Consider the following 12,159-nt stretch of genomic DNA (forward strand, 5'->3'; position numbering starts at 1 on the left):
CCCAGCCTGGAGCAGGTGCACTGTGGGAACACAGGTGCAGCTGGCTGGGTGGTGTTCAATCTCCCCCAACTTGGCCAGGTGACCTAAATCAGCTGTGACCTTGCTGGACTGGACTCAGCATTGGGGCATCGCTGTGAATGGCCCATTGGTGGCCCGTGTGCTCCATTTATAGTTTCACCTTAACATTTTGCCTTGGGACTGGGGAGAGTGTGACGGAAGGTCTGGAGTGAGCTGGGGAGAGCAGGGTCAAGGGTCTGTTTGTGGCCTGGTGTGAGGTAGAGGTGCACACCTCCGTGTTGGAGGAGAGGTGCACTGAGGGCTGTCTGTCTCCACAGGCCTTCTTCACAGATCGCTACCTGCAAGAGCACCCCGAGTCCCTGGCTCAGATCGAGAAGCTGAAGGACCTGATTGCCTGGCAGGTAGAGTATGCAATGGTGGCCTTGCCTGCCTGGGGGGCGGGGGAGCAGGTCTAGGCTCAGGTCTCCTGGGCCCCTTGCGCACTGCCTGCCAGCATGATGGGCCCAACCCCGGGCTGCACTCATGAACTTGAACATCCAGAAAATTCTCTTGCAAATGAACAAGGTCTCTTCCACCCCCTGCTTAGTTATCCCAGCTGCTGGAAAATCTCTCTAACATCAACCAGGACTTAGAGGCACGAAGCCCTTTGCCGCAGCCTGTCCCGGGAAAGGTGTCGGCCTCTGCAGTCTTGGGAGCTGTAGCCGAAGCTGTGCTCTGCCCCAAGGCAGGCTCTGGGCTGTGGGGTGTCCTCAGTTAGGTTTTCCCAGGGGAGATTCTGCATCGTATTTTGTTTCTGCTCATGCTCCTGAGGCTACCCAAGCCCTTTGGGAGGGCCATTGTCTTAAAGGTGGGTAACCTAACCCAGAGGGTGCTTCGTGTTCAGTTCCATGTGCCTGTGTGTCTCAGACCCTCCTGGCTCCGTGGCCCGGGGATGTCCAGAGTGCTTCTCGGGGAGCTCTACCTCTACTTGCCCTGTCACTTGGGTTGCCCACTTGTCATGTGGGAGGCGAGGAGGGGACTGTCCCCATCTTCACCAGATCCGAACCCCACATGCCGGGCTGAGGAAATGGAGGGGGGGCCTGCCCCTCTTGGGTGGGGCGTTGTTCAGGCCATGTGGCTACACTAGGGGTCCTGAGCTCCCTGCTGGGGCCTGAAGATCTGTGCAGTTTATTGGGCAAGGCTGATCGTCTGAGGAGACAGCTCTTGGGCATTTTCACCCTGACTGTCCCAGCAAGTCTCCTCTTCCTGGCTCTCTGACATCAGCACATTGGCCAGGGAGACACATGGGGTGGTGAGGCTGAGCCGTTTCAGCCGAGTAAGAGGTCCGCCTAATTTGCATTCAAATGTACAGGCTGGACTTGTTTTTATAATTCTGATCGTTTATATTTATATATGCACATCATATGTGTATTTATAAAGCATATAATCTGTGATAAATTCTACAAAATTCAATATCTTAGCCATTTTTAAACATACAGTTCAGTGCTGTTAAGTACCTTCACATTGTTGTACATCCGATGTTGTACATCCGATGTTGTACATCCGATGTACAACAATGTGAAGGTACTTAACAGCACTGAACTGTACGTTTTTCATCTTGCAAAACTGAAACTCTGTCCCCATCAAACGACTCCCCCTCCCCTCCCCCAGCCCCGGGTGCTCCTCATTCTGTTTCCTGCCTCCATGGGATTTGACAACTTTGGGAACTTCTCCTGAGTGTACTCCTTCAGCATCTGCCTCTTCATCTGATTTGGCTTACTGGGCAGGATGGCTTCAAAGTCCATCCATGCTGTGGCATGTGTCAGGATTTTCCTCTTTTGAGGGCTGAGCAATATTCCGTTACATGGAAAGACCAGGATTTGTTTACCCATCATCTGTTGATGAACCTTTGGGTTATTTCTGCCTGTGGCTAGTGTAACTCACACTGCTGTGAACATGAGTGCACAGATACCTGTGCCGGTCCCTGCTTTCAATGCTTTGTGTCATCTACAAAAAACAAGAATTCATGGATCTTATAAAATTCTGTTTAATTTTTTTGTGTCATTGCCAGATTTCCTTCAGGGAGTGTATCATTTTACATTCCCACCAGCTATGATGCATGGTCCTCATTTCTCCAAATCTTCACCAAGATTTGTTAATTTGTTTTCTTTTTTTATAATAGCCATTTTTATGGGTGTTCAGCTACACACACAGGATTACATTCAAAAGGAAATACTTAGACTCTGTCATAAATCTGTATGTGCCTTAAATCCGTTTGCCTGGGAAGTATTTTGTGATCAGATCCCTCTGAGGTGACAGGAAGGGGAAGGGGCACTGGTGGCCAACGCTGGTTTCTTTGCATGAAATGTAAGCCTTATGTGAGCAGTCTCCGTTACTAAAAAGTGGGACTTTAAATTTCAAATGATTCCATTTTAGATGCCATAGAAACTAAAGGGTACAAAATTCAAAACTCTGAATGCTATAACACAAAAACTAGTTTGGTCTGCAAAAGTTCTATTGATTTTTTCCCCCGTAAGCTTTTACAGCAAATTGGATTTTAAGAGTTTCAAGTCCTACAGAGGAAAATAATTTGTTCCCCAGAGAGCAACTTTATGTCAGCCCTCTGTCATCACCCCTAATAACTGTATTAAAGGATGAATTTTAAAGCAGCTCACAGGAAAGTTGAAAGAATTCGTTTTCTAGCAACTTCATTAAATCAAAGAGTGAAGAAAAATACATATTCAAAACATTACCTGTGATTTTGCTCTCATTTGCAAATGTTTTGAAAAGGCATATCTTAATATCAGTAATTGAGTCATGTGTTCATTAAAAATAAGAACTTTGGGGTTATCAGGATCTTTGTTCTCTTTTTGTTTGTTAGTTCATTTGGTTTGGGTTTTCCTGAAGCTCTGGCAGGTGGAGCAGGGCTGTCCTCTTGGGAGCCCTGGGACTCATTTGCCCAGTTTCCATTGCTGATGTACAAGCTCATCTCCGAGGCCGACAGGGAAGCCTGGCCAGTCGGCCTCAGGGGCTCCTGCTTACTGTCTCTAAAGCAGAGGACGGTGCTGGCTGCTCCTTACCACATAAGAGGCAGGGCTACCTGCAGTCTCTTCCAGGTTTGCAGCTGACACCCAGTCCTGAGCCACTTCTTCAAAGGCATAGCTCTGTATTCCCCTGAACACACCTGTCATTGCTCAGTGTCCAGAGATGAATCTGGACACTCTTATGTGAAACTGCTATGTGTGAACATATTGCTCCTTTGAAATGTACAGAAGAAGAGAGACCAAACTCCCTCATCATCCCCAGGCTCAGTGCTCATGGAGCACTGAGCAGGGCTTTTAGGTATTCTGTGCGGCCGGCAAGGCTGGCATCTATGCAGGGAACACACGAGACCAAACTTCAATTGCAGCACACTCGTTAGGAGGCCAGCCTTGAGAGTAGACTGTAAGCTCACTTGGAACAACTGGAGGTGTGACTTTGGGACCATACTCTCTGCTCTCTGAGTTCTGGGAACCCCTGGAGAAATGCAGACTCCAGGTTCACCTGCAACAGGTCATGACTCTAAGATATTCTGTAGGCTGAGCACTTAAGTGTCTCTAAAGACCATTTCAAGTCGGCATCTATGTCTTCTCTGTGTCGATGAAGCACCTCATATATTGGAGGGTATATGCACAGGACAGTTTTCTGTTTTCTTTCATTTCGAATCACATCGCAGTTTCAGTTCAGCCCCAGATACTCAGACCCCGGGGACCATATCCTACCCTCTAGGAAGGTCTTTTCCGGTCACGGTCACAGATTGTTGAGAAACATGAATTCTTGCACATTGTAAATTTCACCTCCAAATTACAGTTCAGATGGTCCCAGCGCCCATCCAAGTATCCTCAGCTCTACTCCAGCAAGCGGCTCCTGTGATGTAAAGAATCTGACCAATTAAGAGTTTTATCATGCTGACAGAACACATCAAAACACAGAAATGATTAGATTGCATTTTTCACACTTAAGAAAGGCCATTCTAAATAAAAAATGCTTTCCGTATCTAGGATGGCTGTGCTTTCTCCTTGAGGTGGCCTTCCGGCACTCGTTTGCCTCTACACCCTGATGGACACATTCACTGTGCCACCAAAGTGGTCTCAGCCTGCCTTTGTCATCTCCCAAGGCAGAGCTCAGGAAGCAGAAGGAATACAGTGAGCACTTTCTGCTGCTGGTCCTGAATAAACTGTGGCTAGCCCCAGGGAGGCTGCCATCTGTGTGAGGAATTCACATGGAATATTAAAACGTCCCATCTATTTTAAAGTCTCACCTGCACACCGTCCTTTTGGTGCTAACTGGACAGAAAGGGATATCTGGCATGTGCCCTGGGTTTAGGCCCAACTGTCAGCAAAACCAGCTTCTGTGCCAGTGCAGCCCCGGAGCAGGCTGGGCACGCTGGAACAAGGTGGGGGTTCACTCGTTCCCCCTTTCCTGGTTACCAAGAGAGGCAGCAGCTGCGGGCTAAAAATGGCAACCCAATACATTTCATGCGTTGATTCATCTTGATAGGGTGTCTTGAATTTGTTCACATGAAATTCAATTGTGTACTTATTATCCCTCTTACTAATAAATCTGCTGGTACAGATAGGTCTTCTGTCATATTAGGAAATCTGTTTTTAATCAGTTTTTTGATTTAATTGTAATTATTAAGAGGAAGCCCCTTAGTTTGAGTGCATTGAAGAATGTCTAATTCCCAGTCCAGGCACTGGGCGGGAGCAGTGGCCAGGGACAGAAAGGGAGGCTGTTCCTGGGTTTACCTCCACAGAGACTCTGGGGTCTCTGCAGCTGGAAGAATGAAAATGTCTCTTGTGACGCTTCTAAAGGTCAGCGTCATCTCCCCGCTTGGAAGTGAAGTGTTGGCGTGGATATCTTGTGACAGCAGTGTCGGCAGAGAAGCGATTATTTTTAGTTTTAAGGAAGGATGAATTTAGTTTTCCTTTCCAAACAAGAATATCCTTCAGGACTGTAGATCACACATAATTAGATTTTTGTGTTTTGGAGTAAGGTTCTCAACTGCCTATAAAGGCGATATTCTTACCTTAAAAATGTTTATGCTCTAACATGACCCTTTGCCTACAGAACAAGTTACATCTAAACATTCAAAGTGCAGCTCTTCCAAAACTCCAGGAAGGTGAATGGGGAAGTCTGTTCTGAGAGTGGTGGGCCTCAGCATTCAGGAGCCCACTGGACACCTCCAGTGGGGACCCAAGTGCTTTTCATTTGAAAATCAGCCTTTGGGGGAAGTGGCCTGCTGGCGAGTAACCAGCCACTTTGATCTGGAAGCCAGCAGGTGCATTTCAGCCGGCTCCAGTCTCTGCTGGGGTGCATTGCTCTCTCTAGACCATTAACCAAGAAATAAGGAGAGAACGAACATCACCTTCTGTGTTTTTCAGATTCCATTTTTGGCCGAAGGGATCAGGATTCATGGAGACAAAGTCACAGAGGCACTGAGGCCTTTTCATGAGAGAATGGAAGCCTGTTTCAAGCAGCTGAAAGAAAAAGTGGAAAAGCAGTATGGCGTCCGCACCATGGTAAGTGGGCAGTGTCTCAGGAGAACGGGTGTCCGGAGTCCAGGAGAAGGTGATGGGCTTGGGGCACAGGGGAGCTGACAGGAGCAGGTGATGCCCACATAGGTGGTGGGATTGGAGGGAGCTCAGCCCCTTGGCCCATTAGTTGGCCACCCAGCAACCTCCCTTCAATAGCTGGAAATGTCAGTGTGAGGCAAAACTCCTGGACTTGCTTGACCTCCAGATGCCCTGTTTACCTGTTCTAAACACCGTCTACCCTTGGTGTCAAGGAGCCAGGGAGAAGTTTCACAGAGGCCATGTGGCTTGGATGGCTGACAGAGCCCATTCCCACAGGCACAGGAGACACAGGACTAACTAACCCTTGGGGCATGACATCTCAAAACACTGGTGGAGCGGACCCAGTCCAAGGTCAAAGCCTCTACTGTAGCCATGAAGGCAAAAGTGGTAGACTACGGATGTTTGAAATTATTGCAAAGACTCACCTATGGGAGGAAGTGGAAATGACCCAGGCCAAGAAGGAGGCAGGGATTGAATGGCAGGCCAAGGGACGCAGGCACTCCTTGGGCAGAAGAGAAATCAAGGGCAGCAGCTGGAAAATCACTCTGCCTCCAAGAGCCTGGGCAGTTGGGGGGCAGGAGACTGCTGTGATGGGGGCCAAAAAGCACTTTTGTGATGAGTTCATAAAAGGGGCTGGGGTCAGGAGCATAATAGAAGAGCAGTTGAGGTTTTTAATGATGCAAAAAAACTGTGCAGTTTCAATTCTGTAGATGAGTCCCTGCCGGGCATGACTGAGCCCTGCGTCTTCAAGCCAGGGCCTGATGTTCAACAGATGAGAGTGTTCTTATTCCTGGGCCCAACAGGGTTTGAGCCTGTGAGCCAACAATGGCACACTGCAGGTTGGGCTCCGAAAACCCAGCAGGTGGGAAGCTGGGACTGACAGCCCAGCAGGAGCCCCCGCAGGTAAACAGGCTTGGAAACCAGGGCTCTCTGCAGTGCTGGAGGACCCTTCCTGCAAGTCAGAATCCTTGAGTAGTGCTTGATAGCTTGGGAGCTGGCAGCTCATTGCAATCAGAGTGGAGTGGCAAGGAGAGTTTCAGAGTGCGTCAGAAGGCAGCTCTTTCAAAATTTGATGCCACTTTTAATTCTTTCTAAGAAATAAACACTTGTGTATTCTCAAAGTTTCTTACCAAGTGAAAAGCTTCCTGTTTCATCAACCATTTTATGCATATTTCAAAACTACAGAAAAGTGTCAAACTCACCATGCACTTTCCATACCTCTGTCTCTGCAGTCACCATTATCTCTGAGTGAGCTTGCTATAGGTCACAGTGGGGAAGAGCAAGAGTAAGAGGTGGGGGTGATGTGCAGAAGAACTGGCTCCCTACCTGAGGACAGGTGTCCTCTGCTCCAGGCAGCTGCCCTTAGCTGAAGGTTAGCGATTCCCACCACACTCAGTCAACATCATCCTCACCAAACCTGCCCTCTGTGGGTCAGCCAGGGCCTCTGGCCAGGGTCCCTGATGCTTGCTGGGAGGGGGATCCAGGGCAGAATTTAGGGTGTGCTTCCCTCCCTTAGATGCTATGACCCTAGGAGCTGCCTTCCTGGGTCCTGGGCCCTGGATCTCCAGAGGATGCCCTGCAGCCAGCCTTCTCTGAGCAGGCAAAGGGTCAGGCTCGTGGCCTGTCATTCACTGAGAAATGCAACAATAAAAGCAATTTGAAATGTATCCTTCCCGTCTTAGCTGGCTTTGAAGCTTGCAAGCAACTCAGAAAACAATATGGTACCATCCTGCTTCCAAAAGGATGGATTTAAAAATAAAAAAACCAAAGAAAGCACATAAACCATTCTGTCAATTTTTGTGAGCCAGCCTAAGCCTCAGGAAGAGATTTGGACCCCATCTGACTCATAATACACTGGCCTCTGGCCCCCTCGCTTTGGCCTTCACCTTGCCAATCCTGGGGCTCTAAGTGGCCACCATTTCAAGGACGAGCCACAGGCCCAGGGGCCTGGGGAAGAATGCCAGCAGCTTTCGGCACTGGGTAGGGCCCAGGTTTGCCTTTGTGCCAGTGAAAACTTCTGCATTTCTCATCCTGTCCTCTGCCTCTGCCTTCAAATCTGGTGCAGGGGACCTTGCCAGTCTCCTCCGTCTCTCCACCCGCTCAGCTCCATCCCCCTCCTCACCTTAACCACCACAGGGGGCAGGTGCCACTCAGGACCTCCAGACCCCATCTCTCCAGCCTCCTCCAACAAACCCACCATGGAGGCCTCCAGGCAGCCCTGTTGTCCCCTCCCCGGCCTGGCCGCCAGCACACCTTGCCCAGAAAGTCAGAACCCCTCAGACCAGCTCTAGTGGCATCACTACTGGAGTGATGCTGGGGTGCCCCCGCTGCCTTGGCACCACAGGCCCCTGCCTCCCCTCCCAGGGACTAGCATGTCACCCTCTGGGTCCAGCCCAAGTTCAGAGTTGAGTCACATGTGGAAAGAAGCATTTTCAGGAAACCATGAAACATGCCTGCTTCTCCGGAAGCACTGGTCACCTTGATTAAATTCTGCCAATGCACCCCTCCCCAATCCGTGACTCAGTGGGCAGTCAGCTCCTGTGGTCAGGTTGGATATTCCAGTCCTGCTGGGAGGTAACCGTGTAGAACTCAGAGGCACTGGGCAGGGCCAGAGGATTGCTCCTGCCAAGACAGCTGAAATGAGTGTTTGCTTCAAGCCAGAAAGTGCCAGCAGCAAGGACGAGGCGGTGGCTGCCACTTGTGCTGGGCCAGCAGCCTCCATCTGCACCATCCATCAATCCTCACCCTGCTGGAGGTGGGAGGATGATTCCTTTGGTGCTCAGGAGGACACTAAGGCTCACAGGGCTTCCTTATTTTATGCAAGGTCATGCTGTCAGGGCCAGAGTCACAAGTCCACCCTGTTCTGGTTCTCCCACTCCTGGGACATGCAGATAACGGTCCACTCGGGTTGTGCTGGCCCTGGAGCTATACCTGTCAGAACCGAGCGATGCTCTAATTGCTTCAGATGAGTCAAATGAAAGTCCTTTTCCCCATTTTCTAGAGTCTCTGCTCGATCAAGAAGACATTGTTAAGCAAGTGACCTAGTAAAGCCACAGCTACCCTGTGGGGTGCCACAAGTGTGGGAACCCAGGAGTGGCCCCCGCCCCTGCCCCGTCCTCCTTCATTTATCCATCGCAGTGCGTGCTCACATCCCAACAGGCTCCAGGTCACCTTCCAAGGGCATGGCCAGCCCTTGGTGGTTGGTGGTGGGAGGTTCCAGGCTGCCTTCTGACCCTCCCAAGAACTAGGTTGGGCTGTCCTCACTGGGTGCCTCCACCTCCTGGCCTCTGACTGACCACCACCTGCCCACTGTCCAGGTCCTTGTGGCCACTGTGAAGACCACTCCCCTGGTGATGTGTCAGCTGGTGTGTGGGTGCTCCTGGCAGTGGGGCTCCTGGCTCCAGCACCCCAGGCCGAGTCCCCGACTTCAGCTCAGCAGCATCTCCCGGGCACTGCTCCTCCCCTTGTCCAGCAGGTGCTGGGGCACAAAGGCGGCCCCCTCCAGGCCACAGAGACTCACCTGGGTCTGTGGCCGCTGACTCTTCCTTCTCCCCCACCTGCATCCTAAGGGGATTGTGTGGAAGTCAATGCAGAGTATGTTCCAGGGCAGGCAGGAAGGCAGCTGCTACACAGTCATGGGGTGGCCGTGGGTGTCCAGAAGCCACCTTCTCAAGCCCACCCACCCCTGCACTGTGGAAGAAATGGCCAGGGAAAGATTGTGGCTGCCAGCAAATCTCACTCAAATGTGAAGAGGGTCACGGCCCTGGAGATGGCAGAGAGAAGAGGCAAGGGCCTGGTGGGCGGGATTGTGCCCGGGTGACCAGTGAGTGCCCCCGGTAGACCTGGAGTCGCTGACAGAGCTGTTTCCTGGATCATTGGGAATAGCAAGGACACAAAACCAGGTCTCTGGGTCCAGCCAAGAGGCTGAGGGGGAAAGCCTCCAGGGACAGAGGAGCCAGGGGCTACAGAAAGGCTGTGAAAAGGAGGGGTGACGGCGCCGAGCCCCCAGGTTGAGTAGGGGAACCTTTTCACCTTGGGAATAATCTATAGGTACTGTTCCTAGTTTCCACATAGAGGCTGATCGGTTACGAGGGACATCTCCATGGAGATGTCCACTGGCTCCATCATGGGGCTACTGCAGGAGGCTCTCTGTTGCCACATTCTAGTTACAGCCGCTTTGGACCAGTGGTGGTCAGACTGTGGTCTGCAGCCTGCTTTTGTGAGTCCGGCTCTGTTGGCACAGGCCACACTCATCTCTGTCTCGTTTGCGGCCGCCTTCGTGCCGTCATGGCCGAGTGCACTGGCTTTGATAGAGGCCTTGGGGCTGCACACCCTGAACACTTGTTATCTGGTCCTTTAAGGAAACGTTAGCCAAGGCCTACCCTCTTGTTGTTCTGAACTTTTTGCTGTTGGGAAGGAGCTTTAAAGTCAAATCATTTTATTTGGGATCACATGTTGAGAAACAGACCCAGCCTTCCCTCCTGAGGGCTGGAACCAGGGTCCAGCCCAGGTCACCTGTAAGTGACGAGCTGAACGAGGTGTGGCATGGGCAGGGTGGCAGGGCGGGAGGCTGAAGTGGCAGGAGGACATGGCCTCCAGGAGAGTGGCTCCGTGTCCTCAGGTTGAAGTGTTTGTGCAGCAGCTGCAGCCCCAGATGTGCTAACGTCTGGCTCAGGATGCAGGCACACGAGCCCTTCCTGGCTCATCAGAGGTCGGCACCTGCTGTGCTCAGTGACGCCGGGTTCTTTCTGTGCTGAACAAGATGCCAAGGGAGTGCACAATTCCACGCAGAGACCGTCTTCCCAGAGTGTCCGTCCTCTGCTTAGCCATGAGGAGGAGCCTCCGCAACTCAGGCCGTGGCTTCCTCTAATTCCTGCCCCATCACTCACAGGAGGAAATCCACCTTGGAGCCAGAGGCAGGAGCCTCTTTCTGTAGCTAGAGAAGTCCTGTGTGGACATGCAGAGATGTGCAGAGTTCACCCAGAGACCGCCATTCTTTAATCTGGTGTCTCTTTACGCTACACTTTCTGCTCTGTGCATTCTGTGGAGCAGGTTGGTACGTCTCCGTCTCAGGAAAGAAGACTGAGTTTGAAATGGAAAGACCAAGAATGTTCTCTCTGGTATTTTTTACGTTGGGTCAGTTTTCAGATAATCATCATTTTCGTCCTCAGTTCAGAACAGGTGACGGTTAACAAAAGTGTGGGCCCTTGGGGTCCAGAGGCCACGCAGCTGTCTGGCCGTGGCAGGCCTGGGCGTCACACACCTCCGTCTCTGTCTCTCTCAGCCCTCAAGTCTGGACGACAGAAGAGGCAGCCGTCCCCGGTCCATGGTGCGGTCCTTCACCATGCCCTCCTCCTCCCGGCCCCTGTCTGTGGCGTCTGTCTCTTCGCTCTCTTCCGACAGCACCCCTTCCAGGCCGGGCTCCGACGGGTGAGTGCTCAGCAGGGGCCACCAGCCCCTGGGTGTTTATCACACGGAGGACTTTTGTTCAGTGGGTTCTCTCTTTGAAACAGCCCCTCCGGACACTATGGCCATCGTGCCAGCATGGCTTTCAGGGTCTTGTGGTGGTTGGGAAGGGGTCCTCACTTCAGCTGGCCCTTGGGGCAAGGTTCCCATCAAACCTCAAACCATCAGATGGGTGGCATCCTCCTGGGCGAGCCTCGGGAGCAGCATGCTGCCGCAGTGTGCGGGCCCTCTTCATCTCACACTCACCTCCAGGTCGTCCCCAGGGCCTGGCTGGTGTGGTCCAGCCTGGAGCAGCCTCCACTTGCCCACCAAGCTGGCTGGCACTCGGTGAGGCTCACATGACAAGTGGCGTGTAGCCTCCTTTTATTTTGGAGAGAAGAACTTTATCGATTCACTTTTGTTTCTGATGAGTTTATTTTAAAGGGAAATGCAGCTGGGCAGGGAGGTGCACACCTGAAATCCCAGAGGCTGAGGCAGGAGTATCTCCGTTCAAGCCAGCGTCAGCAACTTAGCAAGGAGCTAAGCAACTCAGTGAGACCCTGTCTCTAAATAAAATACAAAATAGGGCTGGGATGTGGCTCAGTGGTTGAGTACCCCTGAGTTCAATCCCCTGTACAAAAAAAAAAAAAGTGTGTCGGGGGGAAATACTGTTTAAGTTGAATACTTCTGAGAATGATCATCTGTCTGTCCTGTACTTTCCAGGACTGTTCTGGAAAATAGGAAGCATATTATCCTTTGTTTTCCCAATTTATTTTATGGTGGTAGACACCATAAAACTCCCTGTGTCACCATTTTGAGGTTAAGTGGCATCAAGTGCACTCACATTATTGACAGCTGTCACTACCACCCACCTCTAGAACTTTCATCTCATAAAACTGAAACTGTATCCTTAACTAAGACTCCTTTTCCGCCCTTCCCCTTCCCTGCCAGCAGCTACTAACACATATAAGTGGCATTATGAGCCACGTTCTTTCTGCAAGACCTCAGGGGAGACCTATTCTTGCTCCAGAGAGCACTGAGCACACACTGTGGCTTTTGAATTACCTCAGATTACTGCAAAGACCTCAATGATGATCTTTTT

At 51.2% G+C, this 12,159-nt stretch overlaps 1 protein-coding gene across 1 annotated transcript in view; it reads left to right on the forward strand.

The window, feature by feature from the left end:
- Dock1 (dedicator of cytokinesis 1) overlaps window positions 1–12,159 on the forward strand; it is a gene marked incomplete at its 5' end in the record, with an annotated part of 406,458 nt that overhangs the window by 379,827 nt on the left and 14,472 nt on the right. The window contains 3 exons of the mRNA XM_048791454.1: window positions 336–419; window positions 5,421–5,558; window positions 10,897–11,042. Coding sequence (XP_048647411.1) covers window positions 336–419; window positions 5,421–5,558; window positions 10,897–11,042 — 368 coding nt within the window. The remainder of the gene's footprint in view (window positions 1–335; window positions 420–5,420; window positions 5,559–10,896; window positions 11,043–12,159) is intronic.

Source organism: Marmota marmota, unplaced genomic scaffold, assembly GCF_001458135.2.
Source record: "Marmota marmota marmota unplaced genomic scaffold, marMar, whole genome shotgun sequence".
NCBI lineage: Eukaryota > Metazoa > Chordata > Mammalia > Rodentia > Sciuridae > Marmota > Marmota marmota.